The sequence below is a fragment of the Camelus ferus genome, chromosome 11, assembly GCF_009834535.1.
Source record: "Camelus ferus isolate YT-003-E chromosome 11, BCGSAC_Cfer_1.0, whole genome shotgun sequence".
NCBI classification, from domain to species: Eukaryota; Metazoa; Chordata; class Mammalia; order Artiodactyla; family Camelidae; genus Camelus; species Camelus ferus.
In genome coordinates this window covers 59,355,332-59,376,250 of record NC_045706.1, presented here as the reverse complement: position 1 = coordinate 59,376,250, position 20,919 = coordinate 59,355,332, and the positions used below count along the sequence as shown (strand labels likewise).

The 20,919-nt window shown below is 36.1% G+C and overlaps 1 protein-coding gene across 2 annotated transcripts in view; it reads left to right on the top strand.

Annotated features, from left to right (window-relative positions):
• WAPL (WAPL cohesin release factor) overlaps positions 1-19,225 on the top strand; it is a 66,858-nt gene extending 47,633 nt beyond the window's left edge. For both annotated transcript variants that reach the window (XM_032491614.1, XM_032491613.1), the window contains exons 9-19: positions 1,180-1,407; positions 4,536-4,647; positions 5,006-5,103; positions 6,114-6,190; positions 8,699-8,874; positions 9,203-9,318; positions 9,703-9,867; positions 11,792-11,999; positions 12,847-12,935; positions 16,458-16,553; positions 16,885-19,225. In XM_032491614.1, the coding sequence (XP_032347505.1) occupies positions 1,180-1,407; positions 4,536-4,647; positions 5,006-5,103; positions 6,114-6,190; positions 8,699-8,874; positions 9,203-9,318; positions 9,703-9,867; positions 11,792-11,999; positions 12,847-12,935; positions 16,458-16,553; positions 16,885-16,950 (1,431 nt within the window). In that variant the 3' untranslated portion in view covers positions 16,951-19,225. The remainder of the gene's footprint in view (positions 1-1,179; positions 1,408-4,535; positions 4,648-5,005; positions 5,104-6,113; positions 6,191-8,698; positions 8,875-9,202; positions 9,319-9,702; positions 9,868-11,791; positions 12,000-12,846; positions 12,936-16,457; positions 16,554-16,884) is intronic.
• The last annotated feature ends 1,694 nt before the right edge of the window (positions 19,226-20,919 follow it).

Below are 20,919 nucleotides of genomic sequence, written 5' to 3'. Positions count from 1 at the left end.
TTCTCTAATCAAAAAGTACTGGAAAAAAATCTTTTACTAGTTTTTGATATTAATAGCACAGAAAAAAGTTTTGATAAAAATTTTTTTTAACATTTTATCTGGATGTTGAATATAGGACATAGCCCATTCTGAAAAGGGATCAATTTCTCATTTTCATTATGACTTTGACACTTTCTCTTAAAAATAAAGCATATTTACATTAAAAAGTTGGGTTTAACATTTTCGAAATTAGAAAAAAAAATCACTACTAATCATGATCAGTAGTGGTATTTTGAGGTGGCTTTATTAATTTTTGTTCAAGGAAATCTCCCAAGGCCTATGCCATTTTAATTTCCAAAACTACTTTGCTCTGTAAGCATTTAGGTAGAATTTTGAACCTAGTCAGAATTTGGGAGATTCAAAGCTTAAATCTTTAGATAGTTAATTGTGTTTCTGTGCATTGAAACAAGTGTTAAGTACAGAATATCCTAAATGTTGGAATATCCCAACATAGACTTTTTTGTCATATTAACGCTTACCTATAATATATCACCTTTAGTACTTGTAGATTTTATTGTAAGCAGAGTGTGCTAACTACTTGATCTGAATGATTTTGAGAGCACATTATATTAATGGTTTTCTAAAAATTACTTGCTTCAGCCAGACCTGATAGGTTTATTTTAAGAAATGAGTCTAAATATGCTTATTTGAGCATCCTAGCTTTATATATTGACACAAACTCAGTTGTGTTCCTTTTACATAAAAAAAATAGCTGATTCTGATACAGATTTTACATTTATACTATTGCATTTAGTTACTGGTTTTAAACTGAAATTCGACTTTATCTACTGTATCATAAAGAAAGAGTGAAGAGTATTTTAAAATAGGATTATTTATAGCTGGAAAGGTATTTTGTAAACTCTTCATTTAGTACAGAATGGCCTCCAAAATATGTAATTCCACTTGAATGCCCTAGAGCTAGAAGCATTTAGGTAGGGAAATTCTGTAGAAAGGAAAATTTTAACCAACAGTACTTTATGTATTTATCTAATTGATATTTCTGCAACATATTTTAAGAGGGGAGTTTTCACTGAATAAAACATTTTCAAGGTTTCCAGAATATGAACAAACATCAAAATGATCTTATCTCCTGAAATTATCACTAATTGCTTACTTTTTTTTTTTTTTTGTCTGTTGAAGAATCTGTCCCTTTGTACAGCTGCCCTCATGTACATACTGAGTAGAGATCGTTTGAACATGGATCTTGATAGAGCTAGCCTAGATCTAATGATTCGACTTTTAGAACTGGAACAAGATGCTTCTTCAGCTAAGCTGCTGAATGAAAAAGACATGAATAAAATTAAAGAAAAAATTCGAAGGCTCTGCGAAACTGTACACAATAAGCACCTTGATCTAGAAAATATAACGGTGGGTTCCTTCCTTCCATTATAAAATGAAAATTACTTTCAGAAAGTTTTTAGTCATAGTAGCTGTGTGACTTTGGACAAATCATTTCACCTCTTGGTTTATAATTTGGCAAATTTTTCTGATGTTTTTTGCTCAGCATAATTCTGTTCCCTGCCTGAAGTTCCTAAAATGGCCTATGGGTATTTAGATTTTTTTTTTTCCTGGTAACTTTTTTTCATTGCATTTTGCTTAATCCTTTTCCTTTTTGTTTGTTTGCTTGTTTTTAATGTAACTACATTGAGGCTAGTAGGAATTTGAATTCTTACTCTTTGTAGATTTCAGTAGTAAAGACTCAAAAGATTTTCAGAAGCATTTTCAATGAGCATTAATTTATTTCAGAGTTATTGCATGATGTCTGATTAACTGCTGCAAGAGATCAAGACTCAGAAGGAAGATTCCTAGGCATCAGCCCTTTTCTGGAGTAATGTGTCTTATACTGGGAGTCATGGCTGTAGCTACCATTAGGCTCAGTGCAACTCCCCAAGTTCAAGATGATTGTGTTGCTTTTGGTTGATTTTAGTTCTACTTTCTTCTGGCTTTTTAAAAACTTGTCCTGAAGATTAGTAGGCCAGTAGTAGGTCATTAAAAATATATATATATACCCAACTTTCAGGTATTTCCAACATTTGAATTATATATAAGCATTCATTTTTCTACTACCCACAAAACTGAGGACTGCAGCGTTTGCCTCAGAAATTGCAGAATGCTTCGTGTTAGCCACATATGACTTAGGGATATTGCTGTGTTTAGTTAAGCTAGGGTAGGGAATAGATTCAGGTAGAGTGGGGTTTGAGAGGGAAAATGAGTTACCATTAAAAGGCAGGATACAAATTTGACATGTACTCAGTACTTTAAATTACTAAAATTAGAAAAGAGATAAGATTGTAGATAAGCAATCCTTCTACCTCACCAAACTCTCTGTATGCTATTTTAAAAACATACTTTACTTTTAAAAGTAAAAGTTATTTACTTTTAACATTTTACATACACTAATTTTTAATGGTAGAAATTTGAGCCTATAATTTTTATTTGCTGCATGATTGAATAAACATACCTTTGTTACTATTTTGTCTCCCATACTGTTGTACATTTCAATTCTTTCCAGGCATTTTCTCTTAAATAACATGTTGATAAACATACTCCTTGAATTTTCTCCATCATTTGTTGAATTTATTAGGATGGTAAATATCATTGTAACTTTCTTATATTGTGTTAAAGAGTTAACCACATGATTAAAACCAAACACAGTTGCTAATATTAGGATGCCTCTTTTTACATCCTAAAAAGTTGAAGTTCTTGAATTTTATGTGTGTTTTAAATCTTACAATAGACATTGCTTTATATAGTGACTATCTCCTACACATAAGTTTGGTTTGTTTCATTAACTGTTCGACCTCTTCTTTGAAATACGTTGCTACTCCCGATGTGCCGTGGAAAGATAATTCAAAATATTAATATAATGTTAAAACAATAAGTATAATTCAGATAACAGAGCTCACCATTGCTGAGCAGTATTCTTATTAATGATTGGGTTGTGCTTTAACTTTTTGAAGACTATTCCATTTTCAAATAAAGTGTTTGAATTGTATGCTGCTTTTAAATACTAGCTTGTATAGTGTACTGAATATAACAAACAGTCCTTTTTATGCCTATAGAAACAAAAATAAAGTCCCCTTTTTGCATAAAACCTTGTGAATCTTTGCTATATTAACCCCAAATTACTATTACTCTCTTTTCTAAATGAAGAAAGCCTTATTAGTCTTCAGCTTCACTACTGTGACTCATGAGCTGACTTACCTGAACTGATCCCATTACATTACTCTTTCAGGGCCCTAGAATGAGAACTGGGCAAAATTTAATGTTTTTGGAGTATTGAATTCTAGTTTTATATTTATCACCTTGGACATCAGCCTTGCTTTTTTTTTTATAAAGAATAAAATAAAGTCTTTAGATCTCTTCTAAATCTAATAATACTAAGATTTTTGCTGATAAGATCTTTTTTTTTTTTTTTTGCATTTCTAAATATCTAATGTATATTCAGTTTCAAATAGGTCAGGAAGACTTAATGTAAACTTGCATCTTTCAAAGGAAAGATGCTTTGGGAAGAAAATCACGTGTTTTCAGCTTTGCTAATTAAAGCATTTCTTTTGTTAGACTAAAGTTTATTGCAGCAGGAACTAGGTTGCCCTTTATTCAGAGGATGGCTATGAGTTTTTTTTAAAAAGAAATAAAAAAAGAAAAAGAAAAATTAAAGGAAAAGAAAAATAAAAAGCTGACTGGTTTATAAATATGGCTCTGACTGCTCTGTGCTCCCTCTAGTGGTGGTCCTAAATCATTATTTGTGTGTAACACTGTCATGTTGGCCACATGATGTGTATCCAAGCTGCTAACGCTGCAGTGTAAAGTGTAAAACTGGTGAATTTGAAACCCTAAATGTAACAAAGGACTTTTATTCAGAATAGGTAAGAAAATATATTAGAACAATATGAAAAAGACAAGAAACTTTGCGGGAAAATAAGGAAAGAATATTTGACAGGGGACTCCCAGTGGAAGAAATAGTTAACTGATAAATACATGAGGACAGGCTCATTTTCAAAATAGTTAGAAAGTACAAAGCAAAGAAATAATATACCAGTTTTTTACCATCAGGCAAAAGTTTAGACACACCCATACCCAGTTTGTGCAGTGTTACTTGTTACAACCTTTGTGGTAAGTTAATTCAATACATTGATCTATAGTTGTAATACATGTACCCTTTGGTTTAGCAGTCTCACCCCCGAGCCTCTATATGGTAGAAGTAACAGTACTAGTGTATGCTTTATTGAACTGGCAAATGATAGACTACTTTAAATAATGGATTTTCGCTGAAATAAGCCAATGGTAAAAAAAACATTTCTTCAGTTTAAGACGTTTCTGATACCAATTCAAATTAGTTTAGCTTTACATGAAAAGGCATTTGTTATAAAAATACTATGGGCTGGTAGCATGAAGTAAACTTTTTTTTTTTTTTTTTTAATAAAAGTCTCTAGAAGTGTTGCTTCAGAATTATTGTTGAGTCAGGATTCATTAACGGTGCTTCTGGTTTTCAGACTGGACATTTAGCTATGGAGACGTTACTGTCCCTTACTTCCAAACGAGCAGGAGACTGGTTTAAAGAAGAACTCCGGCTTTTGGGTGGTCTGGATCATATTGTAGATAAAGGTATGATATACATGCAATAAAACATTTTAATATATTATTTAAAGCCTGAAGAAAATTCACATACTTCAAAGAATAATTACATCAGTTTGAAAAGATCTGTTTTTAGTAGCATCTTGAAAATCTTTTAAAAGGAAAGGCCATTAATGCTGATATGGGGGAGTTGTGGAAATTTAAAAAAACAATAAATTACAGTCTCTTACATTTTCACGTCCCACAGAATAAAACTTAGAATAAACAGTATTCAGAGAAGCTCTAGCATATTCATAGCATGTGTACAGATGGCTTTTAAATACTAGTTAAGGGGATAAGTATTGAAGTGATGAGACATGCTAATGTATATCCATTTCTTTCCTCCCAGTGAAAGAATGTGTGGATCATTTAAGTAGAGATGAAGATGAAGAGAAGCTAGTGGCCTCGTTATGGGGAGCAGAGAGATGTTTACGAGTTTTAGAAAGTGTAAGTATGAACAAATATTTGGAGAAAGTATGACTGTGTGTGAGACTGTCATAGTTTTATGTTAAATATCCCTAGAGTTTTACTTTTGTGAATCCAAATTGAAATTGTAATGTGTTCTTTGAGCACCAATGTTAAAGAACAAGTGAAGTGAGCAGTGTTAAGTTTTTTGTTCGTTGCTCCATATGAAACCATGCACGTCAAGTTTGTTTCTGTTGCCAAATGTTATTGTTCTTTCCTTAATGTGGAATTCTGCTTAAACATATTGTTTGTGGAAAATAATAGTTAAATGCAATCGTATTTTTTTCTTTTATTTTTTAATAAAAATTTTCTTGATTTTTGCTATTGTTTGAGTCATGTTTATAATCACAACTTATAATATTTGGCTCTGAAGAGTACTTCTGAACCATGTGCCATAAGTATATTTATTCTTTGACTTTTCTGAATGACAACCCAGTTCAGAGTAGGTTAGAATTTATGCTGCCAGTGAATTTCAAGATGCACAAACTGTGTGTTGGCCAGATTGGATTAGTGGGTACTACCTTTTGAAACATCTATGGGAAAATGATCTAGTGTGAATGAAAAGTTCCTGGCATAGATGAAATGGAAATTGTTCCTTGGCTCTTCTAGAGTGCTTCAGGTACTTTTGATAAACAGACAATTTTTAAAAATTCTAGATGAATCTACTTTAAGACCTTTAAAATATTAGTTTATTTATTTATTAGTGATTTTTCTTTTCTGACCTTTAAAGTGCTTGGTAATTCATTACCATGAATGTATAGTACAGAATATATTAATTATGAACAAGCAGTTATAACAGTGATGTTTTAATTTTGTAGTAAAGCAATAGCTGTATTATTTTCAATTTAGAACACGTGGATTGTTTTTCCCTTAGATGACAAGGGCTGATCATCCATCCTCATCTTTATGTCCTTCAGAGCACTGTGTGTTGTGTGTGAATGAATGAATGAATGTTATGGATTGCCACAAAATTTCAAAATTTCTCCTTTTAGGTAACAGTGCATAATCCAGAGAATCAGAGCTACTTGATAGCATATAAAGATTCACAACTCATTGTTTCATCAGCTAAGTAAGTTGTTCTGAAATGTCATACTTTTTTTCCTTTCAAATTGATGTGCGGTGTTGTGTTTTTAGTATACAGTGTTGTAATTCAGTTATAGACAGGTTCTTTTTTATTATAGGTTATTACAAGCTATGGAATATAGTTCCCTGTGCTATATAATTGTGTATCGATTTTGTATATAGTAGTTTGTATCTGATAATCCCAAACTCCTCTAATTATGACTCCCACTTCCCCTTCCCCCTTTGGTAACCATAAGTTTGTTTTTTGTGTCTGTTAGTTTCTGTAAGTAATTTTTGTTTTGTAAATAAGTTAGTGTCATCTTTTTAGATTCCACATACAAGTGGTATCATGGTATTTGTCTTTCTCTTTCTGGCTTCCTTCACTTTATATGATAATCTCTAGGTCCATCCTTGTTGCTGTGAATGGCATTATTTCATCCTCCTCAGAGCATGTAAAGTTGCCAAGTATGTCACCAGCCCTGGTTCTAGCTCATTATAGCAGCTTCTTCCTAATATCTCTATCCCAGTTCTTGATATGGCTGCCCTGGTTCTCTGGTTTCTAATCAGTCCAGTATAATACCAGTACCGCAGGGGGTTAACCTTCCACAGATCTCTGTTTATAAAAATAATCCCAAACTCCAAATGTGTGTGATGCCTTAGTGTCTTTGGATGTACATCCAGCATCCTTAGTGTAGTATCAAAGGCCCACTACAACCTGACTCAAGTTTAAAGAATTTCAGAGATAAAAGTAGACAGTAGCATCATAACCCCTGTTGTACACCTCATTTAGCTTGAATAGTCAGCTGTCATGGCCAGTCCTGTTTCCATGTATTACCCTATCCATTCCCTTTTCTATATTATTTTGAAGCAAATTATGTATTTCAAATCATTTCATCCATAGATACCTGAGTATATAATCTCTAAAAGAGGACTCTTAAAAAAATATAACCATAGTACCATTTTCATACCTTATAAATTATTACTTGCTTAATACTGTCATAAGTCCAGTCAGTATTCAAATTTCCAATAGTCTCAAATTTCTAATAGTCTCTAGTTACTAATAGATTTGTTTTTAATCTGTAGGATCCCCTGTCATCTCTCTTTTGTCTTATATTTGTAAATTTTGTATCACGGTTAGTACCTTTAAGGCATGTTCTGGTTGTTTTGTTACCATGTTTACCCTCCTTTACCAAAGAGTACTATTGCAAGTTAAAGTATGTTTCTTATTTTGAAAATGTCTCTTGTTTACTTCATGACCCCTGACACATGACTTCTAAAAGGAGGCGGTTAGGAACCTTTGTGATTAGGAACTTTGCATCAGATGTCTTAGAAGTGGCAGTAGAGGTCAGAATTGGCTGTTTGTGAAAGACCACTCATCTGGCTTTTTGAAATTTTCAGCAGAACCCTGATAAGTGCAGGGATAGCATGTTGAACAGTTACATACACTCCTGCTGTTCCCAGCTCACCTCCTGGCAGATTTATTAGCTCAGTACTACTTCAGGCAGTTAACAGTAACAGCATGGTAATTCTGGTGAACATCCCCAGTCATCTAAAGAACAAATTATTTTATGTTAGACACAAGGAACCCCTTCCTAACCACAGAGTATGTTTTAAGGAGCAGCTGGAGAGCGGTTTTCTTTATAGGACAGTTTTCTATAATGGTTTTGTGTGGTATATGATACATGAAAACAGCCAACAGAGTTAGCTTACTTCATCTATCATAGACTTTTTTAAATTAATGGACTTGGCGATTTAAAGAGTCTTCAGAAATACTAGGCCCACTTAAAGATCACATTTCCTTGTTATTTTTGGGTAGCATCTTGAGAATCCTTGGATATAGTTGATACCCTTGTATGACTGCCTGGAGACATTTCAGTTAAATGACCTCATGTTAAAGAATATGATTGGGGGGGTTGTTTATAGCTCAATGTAGAGCACATGCTTAGCATGAACAAGGTCCTGGGTTCAATCCCAAGTACCTCCATTAAAAACTATGATTTGTTCTAAGGTTTATGAAGTATTTAATATTTATCTATACAAGGTTATTATGCAATATTGTTATAAATAATATTCTCTACCTAAGCTAAGAGCTTACATTTGAAATACAAAAAACATCTAAATGAAATTCGGAAGTGCCCAGTGTTAGCTTTCAAAGGTTTGACTTGTTTGGGGATGGGCTGTGGTAGGTTGTTACGCTGGAGAGATTGGTAAAATGGGGCACAGCTGTGGGTAGTATAGTTATAAACTTCTGCATTGAGTTTATAATTTTAACTTTGCTTAGAAAAATTTATATTATCAAGTTTTCCCAAAATAAAGCAAAAACTTAGCACCTAGCATGATTATCAGACATGCTTGGTACATGATAGAATAGGTAATACATTATAAGTTCTGAAATAGAAGAAAATTAATTTGGTAGCATTTATGACAAAATTAAAACAGTCAGGTCCAGGTAAGTAGACATTCTTAGTGTAACTGTTTACTGAACATAATAGTCTATGTTTTGTTTTCTATTAAGAGCATTACAACATTGTGAAGAATTAATTAAGCAGTATAACCGTGCTGAGAACAGTATATGCTTACCTGACAGTCAGCCTCTGCCTCACCAGAATATCACTAACCACGTGGGCAAAGCGGTGGAAGACTGCATGAGGGCCATCATTGGGGTGCTGCTCAATTTAACTAATGATAATGGTAAGTCATATTTTCCACATATATTCTCACTGAAAGATTGTATTACATGTAAAAATAAGTTACTCCCCTTGTTTCTTCTTTTCTTAACGTAGTCATTTTTAAATTGCCGTTGTGTCATTCACTTGCTCATGTATAGATTTAACTGCTGTTAGGAGTAGATGTTTTTAGAACCAGCCTGGTAGCTTGGCTCAGAAACATTGTAGTCAGCAGTGTATCTGAATAAAGGAATAGCTATGCATTTTTAATTTCTAATATTAGTATTAATAAGTATTGTTAGTGTCATAAAAGAAAATAGCAACCTTTATCCTCTTCCCATTCCCTGTTTCAGAATGGGGCAGCACCAAAACAGGAGAGCAGGATGGCTTGATTGGCACAGCGATGAACTGTGTGCTTCAGGTTCCAAAGTACCTACCTCAGGAGCAGAGATTTGATATTCGAGTGCTGGTGAGTCAAAATGACTATTTCAGAAATGAATGCTTGATCTATTAAGATGAAAAAAACTTCATCTTAGTTTTGGATTTAAGAACCAGTTGTTCAATATATTGTGGGTTTCAGTTGATTCCCTATGAACATACCTCTTACAGTACAGAAGGGAGCCATGAAGGGCCACGTGTAAAAATAAGGAGTATAAGGACTGAAAGTGGTGATTTTTAAAAGTGGTGAAATCATTCTTTGGAAGAGCATTACTTATAATTTTATATTGGTTTTTAACCATTTTGTAGATGATAGAACACTGATTAGTTTTCTAGCTGTCAATAAAAGTTGTATATTGTGTTCATTTGCTTTTAATTCTCGCCTGTGATAACATGCATATTTTACCTTTTGTAGGGTTTAGGTCTACTGATAAATCTAGTCGAGTACAGTGCTCGGAATCGGCACTGTCTTGTCAACATGGAAACATCGTGTTCTTTTGATTCTTCCTTCTGTAGTGGAGAGGGAGAAGACAGTTTAAGGATGGCTGGACAAGTCCATGCAGTTCAGGCTTTAGTGCAGGTAAGCAGCAACTTAAAAACACACTGACACCTTCAGTTTTTACATCTGTCCAATTCCTTTATCAGGTGTTACCTTCTCTCCCTCCTACCTTCCCTCCCCTCCTCTTCCTCTTCCTCTGACTCTCTCCCTGGGTCATGAGAGGTACACTGGGTTAGAATGTGTACCATTACTTACTCTGCTTACTGTTTTCAACCACTGTAATCACTCCTTAGGCATTGTTAGCGAAAAGCAGAAATAAGGCATATTTGTTTATGAATCAAAAGTAGATTATTAACAAATTAGGGATCAAGTTTTAGCTTTATCGCATCTGATTCAAGTCCTCCAGCATTACTTACTGGTCTGATCTGTACCCAGGACTGTGTGCACCTAAATATTGGGGCATACTTTGCAAAGTGTATATGTCTGGAGTAATTTCCTGGCTGAGGAATTGTGTCAGAGTATGTATATTTAAAGTTGATGTCCCCGGCTTGCCCCACCCCAATCACATACTCCCTTTCCTGTCGATTTATACTCCCCCCTGAAACTGTATGTGGGTTTTTGTTTCATGACTGTTGTTACTTTTTCCAGTATCATACTTTTCTGCCAGTTCCTAGCTACCTTTGTTATTTCCTTAAGTGACAGTTTGCACATGTTCAGAAGTGATGATGAACCTTTTCTTTTCTCTTTTCTTTTCTTTTCATTTTTTTCCAAAGCCTTTGCTAACCTGTTAATTCTTTTGGCCTTTTTGAAACTAGAGTCATAACTAGGAGCCTATCATTGAGTCATAACTAGGAGCCTATCATTCTCTTTTCAAACATTTGGATCTCAGGACTTTTTTTTTATTCTATATACTTTATACCTTCTATAAAGTACATATACTTTATAATAATTACTGGGGATACCAAATAACTTTTGTTTATGTGTGCTTTATCTATTGATAAATTAGAAATCAAAACTGGGAAAATTGTAAAATTCAGGCACTCATTTTATTAGCCATTGGAGCAGAAACATAATCACATAGCATGTAGATTCTGGAAAACTCCACCATACAGTTGTGAGAGAATGAAAGAAGTCAGTTGACCTTTTAGTATTCTTATGAATGCAGTTTTGAGCTCACAGACTCCCTGAAAGGATTTGGGAGGACCCCTAGGGAACCTGGAACCAATTTTAAGAAATACTGCTTCATATAAAGCTTAAATTTTATTTTCTTAAGGGTATTAAAGTTTGTATACCACTCTTGTATATATCTGAGATCTCCTTGTCATGTGATTTTCAGGTAGTTGTTATTAGTAACTGGGTCTTCCCCATGTGTATCAGTGAGTACGTGAAATGCTTTCTGTTCATTCAGCACTGCACCAGCACAGGGAACTAGAGTGAGTGAAGGCAGGAGGTTTAGTGGGTTCCCTTTTTGGTATGTACTTCCATTATTAGTTATTCTAGTGGAGATTCATTTCTGGGTCTTTCTCTGAGAACTAGCTTTTTACTTTTACTAGTTCTTGTCTGTCTCTTTAAATTCCTTTTAAAGAAGCCATGTTGCTTTCTCCCCATATTACGTAGTTTTTTATTCAGTGTCCTTTCTTCCTTCCAGTTAATTTATCCAGGCTGCTTGGGTTTAATTTTTTTTTAACTCTTTTAACTTTTAATTTGTATTTTTTGCTTGAATTTTCCATCAGTATTACCCAAATTAGAAGCGTTGAGATTTTTCAGTCTTAGAATCAGAATGCCTGCATCATTAGTAGATACACTTAATTTACTTGATTGAATCTCAACAACATTGATACTTTTGGTTTGGCCTTCAGTTGGATGAAGAGCAAGGGCTTTTATTGATACTTTTTACCAGACAACATGTTTCTTAGGGTTAGTGATATTTAAAAGCAAATTGAGCCTTAAATTTGTTGCTGGTTGGTGATCTCTCTTAATGATCTTCAAAAATCATCTTTATCAGCTCTTCCTTGAGCGAGAGAGAGCAGCCCAGTTGGCAGAAAGTAAAACAGATGAGTTGATCAAAGATGCTCCCACCACTCAGCATGATAAGAGTGGAGAATGGCAAGAAACAAGTGGAGAAATACAGTGGGTGTCAACTGAGAAGACGGATGGTACGGAAGAGAAACAGAAGAAGGAGGAAGACGATGAAGAACTTGACCTCAATAAAGGTGTGTTTATTTTGATGTATTCAAACTAAATATGTGTTCTTTTTCCTCCAAAACATTTTTTAATTCATATATTGTTACAATCTTGCTATGTTTATGGCTTGTCTAGTCCAGTGCGGACAAGCTTTGTTATTTCAGTGCTTGTAGGAGTTCTTCACAGGCTTCCTAGCAGGGAGGAAGGTATGTGTCCAGTGCAGGCACAGTCTGCTTTGCTTTCCTGGTTCTTTCTTTACTTATCTGTAAAGCGAAGCAGCTGAATAATATGACCTCTAAGGGTTTTTATACTTCTGAAACTTGGGGATTCTTTTATTAGCCTCACTTTGTAAACTGAGAGCTATTGTCATAAATTACAGTAATAGTTCTCCAAATCTTTTCCCCGTATTTTTAATTGGGTTGTCTCTTTTTGGTTGAGTTGTAGGAATTCTGTATATTCTAGAGACTTGACTCTTATTGAATACCTGATTTGCAGATAAATTCTGTGAGTTACCTTCACTTTTTTGATGATGTCATTTGAAACACAAAAGCTTTAAGTTTGATGAAGTCCAACTTACCTGTTTTTTATTTCATCATTTGCAGTTTTGGTGTCATGTCTAAGAAACCATTTCCTAACCCAACATCACAAAAATTTGGTCCTGCGTTTTCTTCTAAGGGTTTTATGGTTTGGGTCCCTCTTCCATTTGTGTTATTTTTGTTGACTTGTGTGGATATCCCATTTTCCTAGCACCGTTTATTGATGTTTAGCAGTTTTGAAGGAAAGGTGACTGACAGAGATGTTGGTTTCTTGGATGCTTTTGTGTATGTGTGTGTGTTTTTAATGTACTGTTACAGTTTTTGGCTTAAATATTTTCAGCTCTTCAGCATGCTGGCAAACACATGGAGGATTGCATCGTGGCCTCATACACAGCGCTACTTCTTGGGTGTCTCTGCCAAGAGAGTCCAGTAAGTAAGAGTTCAGAGCTGTTTATGTGTCTTAAAAGGATTCCATTGTGACCGCTTCATATCAGTACCTAACTTAGGACTTTTTTTACCCCCTCATATTTGGTGAACTTTAGAAGGTACATTTCAAAGTAAGAATAAATTGGGTTTAATGAGAAAACTCCCAGGTTAATGGAGGAATGGATTCACTGTGTCTTTGGTTGAAGTCAGAGAGCATCGTCTAAAACCTGTGCTCAACTGGCTTGAGGTGGAAAAGTCCAGTCTCAGTGAGAGCATCAAAGACTCAGAATTTCTGTCTTTAAACTCTGCTGTCCTCTGCATGTCGTCTTTTTGCCAGCTCTCTTCATGGCCCTGTGCTGACTCTAGCTACATGTCTTGTCTACTTAACTAATGTCCTGTGGAAGAAGGTTGCCTCTTCCCGTATGTTTATTTGTAACAGCAATGGTTTCTTATCCCTGGGACCCCTGCACACCCACTGCAAAAAGTAGCCCTCCCCTCACCTTGGCCAACATCGGCTCACTTGCTTTTGTTTGATCTACCCACTGGCCAGGAGAAAGGGATTACTATGTGAGATGTAGATCATCGTGATTTAACTATGAGAAGTATGTGAGTGTCTAGACATTTGGGCTGACTCAGCACAGAAGGGGACAGGTTCTGGCTATTGGGATGGTCTCTGTTAAAAAGGGGAACATATGGATATTTTTTAACAGAAATGCCCAGTAGAAGAGCCAGATTTTAAAATAAAAGGGAGGGTTTTTCCCCCTTAGGAGCCAGGGGCATTCAGGATGCAAGAAAGAGTGGAGGGAGGTCTATGGTATAGTAGGATGGTTAGTTTTTCTTTTCTGAGGCTGGAGGATTAGAAGTAAAGACCATGATCTGAAGAGCGTCTATCAGTCCACTCACATTTCTTCATTTTTCTCATTGACTTTTCTGCATTGCCTTGCTTTCCCCCTGTATCCATTTGTCTAGAGTCCTGTGTATTTTTCTGATGGACAAGAGTCCATCTCTTCCATATTTATATTGTAGTCAAGCTCTGATCTAAATGCACACTCGCCCACTTTGTTGTGGCCCTTGGTGGCACCAGCGCTTTCAGGATCAAGACCAGAGTTCTTATCATGGCTTTGGAGGCCCTGCAAGATCTTTATTCCCCTTCCTGTATGTAATCTCTTCAGCTCAGCCCTTTTCCTTATTTCCTTAAAATCCAGAGATTTTAAGGGCAAATGAGAAACACATGCCAAGCAAAGGGAAGGTACAAGAGGCTCCTTCAGTAGCTCCCCCCCAAACCTGATGGGCATGCTATTTAAATTTAAATTTAAATTAAAATTTTGGGTATTGTATTTTGCACACACCCTAATTTCAGTCATGCTTTTTCTTAAATAATGGTTCTTGAAATTAACTTGGGTTATTATCAGATGTGATTTATTTTGGGCCATCTTTCCTATGTTAATGAATTCCTATCCATCCATGTCTCTCTTGTCCCTAAAGAGATCATAAGGTCCTTAGGTTGTGGGAAGTGTTGTGAATTCATAGAACCTAAGATGTCTTTGTTGCTTAGGGAATTACTATGATTAATCCCAAAAAGCTAGCTGATACCACAAAATGTAAAGGAAACTGGTTTGCCCAGTGCTTAAGTGGGAAAGAAACAGAGAAGCAGGTGATTATGTGCAGTAAGCGCTGCTCTGTGGTGAGGGCAGTCTGCCTGGGAGCCCGGGAGACTCTGCTGTCATTTCCCATCGCCCCCCGCACACCTGACGTCCTGCAGGGCTCAGTCTCCTCTGGTCTCCCTGTTCTTGCCGTTCTCGTGACTCCCCGTTCCTAAAGTCCTGCATGCCGCCGCCACGGCTGACTTCCTTAAGAGCACATCTGATCCCATAGCTTCTCTCTCACCAGTCCTTTCTTGACTTAACATCATTTAGGGAATGGTGACTTGTTTACTGCTGCAAGACCCCAAACTTAAAACTACGTTCTCCAAATTTTAAATCTGTCAGGCCCCTTGGGTACTTTTTAAATTTCCCAAATAGGCCATGCCGTTTCCTACCTTTTCTTTTTGTACCTGCTGCACGCTGCTTAAAAATAAATGCTATGACTCTCTCCCACGCCTCAGCCACTCATCGTGTTGTATTCTGCAGTGTGTTGACAGAAAAGGATTAATTTGGCTTATTGAGAGGCTTTCACTCAGAACCCAGGATCTAATCATTTATTCTGTGTGATGGGAGTGCGCTCTTCTGTTGAGCTGTCTTCATAGACACCTTAGCCACCTCTCTTCCCACCACTGTGGTCTCAGGCCCCTTTCCTAGAAACTGGTTAAAGATGTTCTTAAATCCGGCTTTCCTTTCCCTCTGCAGTGACCATAGCTATTGTTCTTAACAAAATATTCTCCACTTTCCAGTATATTTTAGAAATACAGAGAGTTAAAGATTGTAAAAATCTCTCAGTATTTTAGCTGCAAAACTTGTTAACTCAGTAGGAGTAAGCTTGTGCTCCACCTCCCAGCCAGGGACCTGTGGTGGCTTTTGGTAGGAAGGTTCACTTAGAATACGGGTGATTGCTACCGTGTACCTTAGCACATGGTTATGTTAGCAATGTTTTTATTAGATCTTTTCTGAAGTTCTGTTCATACCATATTCACTTATTTATAATTTCAAAAGGACCTTGACAGGAATAAAAAAGAGGGAGAGAGGGGACTGGTTGCATATTTCCCAAGAGGGGTGACATATACTCTTTCCTCTCCTGCCCCATCAACAAAAATCAAATCAGAAACTTCCCTGTTCCTCCTCTTATTGTGGCAGCTTATTTTCTTTTGTGCTTTTTATTACAGGTGAGTCTCCTTAGAAGAGCTTTTCCTTCTATTCTTTATGAACCTTTAAATAATTTTAAAAATATGTTGAAATAGACCAGTCTTTTAGAGGCAGGCCGTATTTCCCTTGTAACAGAGAGGTTTATGTATAGTTTGGCTGCTTCTTGCTGTTAATGAAGGGGAACATCTGAATCTCGTCTCCTGGCACTGCCTGCGTTCCCCTTCTCGTAGATGGTCCTAGGGTACCTTTGGAAAGATGGAGTTAATTCCTAGCCTACATAGGAACCTGAAGAATCCTCTTTTATCTGTTTCTTTCTATTCCTGAGCAGCTCTTTGGGTGCATCTAAGTCAGCACTCCTCCCTCCTCCTTTCCCAGTACTCCCCGCCCCCCGGCCCACCCCTGCACACACATTCAACAGCGCATTTTGTTATTTCAGGCATTTTTCTGTGCATTTATGAAAGTGTATATGCACACAAGTGTTTCTTTGTAGGCTTTGCTGGCTTTATCTTTTTCCTTTCTTTCTAAGAATGGGATGGGGTAGGGAATGGAATGACACACGCGTCACAGAGTTGAGGCCTGTGGAAAAGGAAACTGCATATTAACCAAGGAGTTCAAGGGCCTTGTAGAAGTTTGATACAGGATGTCTGCCAGAACTGACAACACAGTGCGAGGTTCAAGCTTATGTTTTCTGCCACCTGACCTGTGTTTCTGTGATCTGTTTCCTCAGATCAATGTGACCACTGTGCGGGAGTATCTTCCAGAAGGGGACTTTTCAATAATGACAGAGATGCTCAAAAAATTCCTGAGCTTCATGAATCTTACCGTAAGCAGCTTCTGTGGTTTTAAATATAAGCATGATACATTAATGACAGTAGAAATACAAGTACTAGGGCCATAGTGAGTAGAAGCAAAAAAGATTCCCTTTTAATAATTGTGTTCTGTTTCTTTAAGACAATTATGAATTATGGCCAAATATTCTGATAGTGTATTATCAGAGCCACAGTTTAATCTCTGTGTTCTGATTCGTAGTGTTCAGTTTAGTAAAGCTAAAGAATTTAAGCTTTGGTTCAATACTTTTGAAAATTTGTTAAATATTAACTGTTACTTCCTCTCCGCCCCACCCCCACCCCCGTCTCTGACCCTCCCCATTTCAGTGTGCTGTTGGAACCACAGGCCAGAAGTCTATCTCTAGAGTGATTGAATACTTGGAACATTGCTAGCTGCTTTACCTTTGCTTCAGGTGCTCGGTAATGCTGGAGCTATTCTTAGACAAAGAAAAGTCACGAAAGAAGTCCTTGAAGATATATCAAGAACATTCATCAGTATCATTCATATTTGGATTTTTAAGGCCACCTGATTTCTTCATCATGCATTCTGCATTTGCTAAATGGCAGTTACTACATCAATCTGCAACTATCAAAAATGAGGGAAAAGGTTCAGGCTGTTAACAATTCCATGCAGTATTTAAATACACTTACTTCGGCAGAATTTCTACTCTCCCCTTGTTCTCTTGCTTTGTTCCGGGCAAGTGTAAGGGGAACATTTGTGCTGCTGTTCGTGCAACTGCTGTGTATGCTGAGCCCCTGTTGTCATGCCAGCCAGGTGCCAAGGCAGCTTAGCTACTGAGGTGTTGAATGTTTTGAGGACATTCTAGACAACAGCTTAGTTCCTTTTTCAGGCTCATTTGCTTTTGCTTTTTTTTGTTGAATGATTCCAATCGTAAATAAAGCTTTTAATAATTTTGTGAATTTTTTTGTTGTTGTTCCCTGAACTACTGTCTATATTTAAAATTAGATGGAATCCAAAGACACAAGGGATTAATAGTATATTTTTTTATTCTTGATTTGGTTTGGGTTGTCGAACTGTTTTTCACCTTGGAGACCATGACCATGTTACCATACCATGAAGAGTCGTAGCTATAGATGCAAGGAAACAGGCAACACTCTGAAGGAACGTTGTGTAAGGTGATGTGCCCTGTTAAAGGATGAAGCAAAACAGACAGAGTGAGAGCAGGTGACCTGAATGCTAGGGGCGGCTCTTGAAACATGATGAAGTTTTAAGGGAGGACTCTCTAGCTATATTTTCTAATATTCAGTACAATAAATATAAGGAAGCTAAACACCAATGTGGAATTCATGTTTCCAGATAACGTGTATATTCTTCTATAGAGTGACAGGATCAAATGCATATATGCAAAGCCTTAAATTGCTGGTTTAGAGAAGATCCTTTTTTTCTTAGTTCATAGAACAGTGTTTTGTTTGGAAAACAGTCATGGAACACAGAAAACACATTTTATATATTTAATTTCACAACATGGCAAATTTTTCTTGTATTAATTCTTGCTCAGACCACTGGTTATACATTTTTTTTTTAATTGATTGAGCCTGAATACGGGCATTTCAGATATTTCAGTTAATACTTTCAAATACCTTTAAGGTAGTTTTATCATGTTTCTTCATTGGATTTGTAAAACTTGAAGCCATAAAAATATTAGTTTGGTGTGTATTGGGGAAAATAACTAAAAGTCTAATTTTTACCCACTTAGACTTTGTTATTTCCTTGTATAAAGTGACAAATCGGGGCTCTTGGATCAGTGCCAGCTGTAATGTTTTTAATGCAGTGGCTGCCTTCTATTGTCTTCCTATTTTTGATAATGCAGATTGTTGGGAAATCTATAAGGAAGTAACTGATTCCAGTCAAGTTGTTTTCTTCTTCCTCCTACCCACCCCAATCCCCAGCCATCACCTTTTAAGAGCATAGTATGCCAGTGTAACTTGGGAAAGACTGAGGTGGTATTTGCCCTGAGTATAAAACCTAGCTTAGACTACTTTAAAAGCATTTTGGTAAATGATATCCATGAAATTGAATTAGTTAAATTATTTTAAAATATATTGATATTTATTAATCATTGGATTTAGGAAAAGGAGGAGATTTTGGGTAAAACTGACTTGTGGCAGATGGTAAAGGGATATTATAAAACATTTGGATGAGAACAATCAGGGCGAACTACATTTTTTCTGTTACACTGGTAATCATTTGAGAATTGATTTACCTCAGTGTTTAACAGTTTTTTTGTTTTGTTTTGTTTTTTAAATAATAACTAATTGTCAAGCACTGATAGAGATGCAGATTTTGGTGGGGGGGCTGGGGTGGGGAAGAAATCACCTCACCAACTGCAGTGCATTTGTGTGTTTTTAACCCTCAGAGAACTCTGCATTTTAGGGTACTTGAGGCTGACTTGCAAATTAACTAAAGTTTTAAAGTAACCTTTTTTTCCATTGTAAATATTTCTGTAAATACTACCATTGGAAATTAGAAGGTAGAGTACTTTTCTGAATCCAATCCTATTTTTATTTTATACAGTATTTCTCAGCTGTGATCTTTGGAGCAAAAGCCAACGGCAGGAAAAAAAATAGTTTGTACCAGTTTCATGAAGTATGTCTTTGGGTTTTTGTAAATAATTTTAACTCAAATAAAATTGCTACTTTCAATACACACGTTGTCTTTAACATAAATCTATTGAACTGTTCTGGAGAAAGAAGTCTCATGAACTTGTTAAAGCTGATTAATGGGAAGCCCAGTGTATCACTTAAGTGAATTTCACACTTTCAGTGCACACATAAAAATTAAACCAATTTTTGTTGGTTTTCTTCTTGTCAGCCTTTAAGTTGCCTGCATTTACTCAAGTGTCTTCCTCAGCCTCTCCTGAGTGCTTTTAACTATAAACCTAGATTAAAAGACCCTGTCGAGAGAATGCCCATCTTCTTTCCCCTCTTACACACACACGTATGTGCATAACCACATTTAGGAGTGCACAGGCTGCATCCGTAGGAACATCTTAAGTCACATGCACACATTTGGAATATTTGTTCAAATATGTTTGGTTTATTGACTTTGAGCAAATTCCTGAACTTTTACTGAAGCAGAAATAAATAGCGGATAGTGCTTAACCTCAGGGTTGTGAAGGTGCAGGTAGGGCCTGTGAAGCAGTAGCAGTGTTCCAAACTTAGGTCCTGGTAAATGGTAGCTTTTATCAAGCAGTTTTGTTTTCACTCCATCAGGAAATCCAAATACAAAGAGCAGAGTAGAACACTGACTTTTTAAACACATGGGATATTACCTTTTAATATCACCGAGGACTTTGGGTTTGGGTTACTTCAACAGCAAATCTCTATAAAGTTTCCAAAACTAGTATTGTTAATATCTTGGTAGTGACTAATAAAGGAGGGGGACGTGGGATACACTTAAGTGATCATTAAAATATTTCAAACAAGTGTTTTCCTTACATTAGAAGGCAGAACCAGAAGAGGTTTGCACAATTCACTGTCAGTTAGCGATCTGATACTGGATGCACAAATAATTTCATATAGAAAGTCTTTATAGAAAGAAATGAATAAATACTGTTGAGTGTTTTGGTCAAACCTCTGTTTCCTTAGCTTCTGTGTTTGCAATTTGAATGCTCCGAAGACCATGGACTGGCTTAAGGAGCAAGAATAGAAAGCTATCTGTATACCACCTAGTTTAGAAGGACCTGCCTGCTTTACAGAGTTGTGTAACAGAGAGGGTAGGTAAATAGAACTGTACTGTTCCAAGGTTCAGAAATCTTAATATAAACTAGTGTAAGACTTAGTAGATTGTAATCAGTTAAAGACGCAGGTTATAATGCCTAGAGCATCCAGTAAAAAACAATGCAGAGATACAGCCCAAGCTGCTTACAGGAATCAAAACGGAATACCGAAAAATATTTGATTAACCAAAAGTAGGGAAAGAGTAGCAGTCACAGAAAGCTGATGAGAAAGAAAACAAACAGATGTGAGTAAAAGGCAAAAAATGCTTTCCTCCTAAGACAGGAAAAAGCCAAGTTTGTTCACTAAATCTAATGATACTTACATACCAGTAAGTAAGCCAGACACTCCAATGAAATGGCAGAGATGGTTGAACTGAAAAATGAAGACACAGTAAATACAAGTAATTTCAAAGAAAATGGATTGGAAAAGATGTTAAGAATCATAAGAAAATTGGAGTGATTAATATCAGATGAAGTAGACTTTTAAGACAAAAAGCAAGTAACAGGTCTAAAAGAAGCATTTCATAATGATCAGAGGAAGGAGAAAAATCTTTATCCGTAAGAAATAACAATTGCCTTTGCACCCAGCAGTAGAACCTTTCAAATACACAGCAAAAATTGA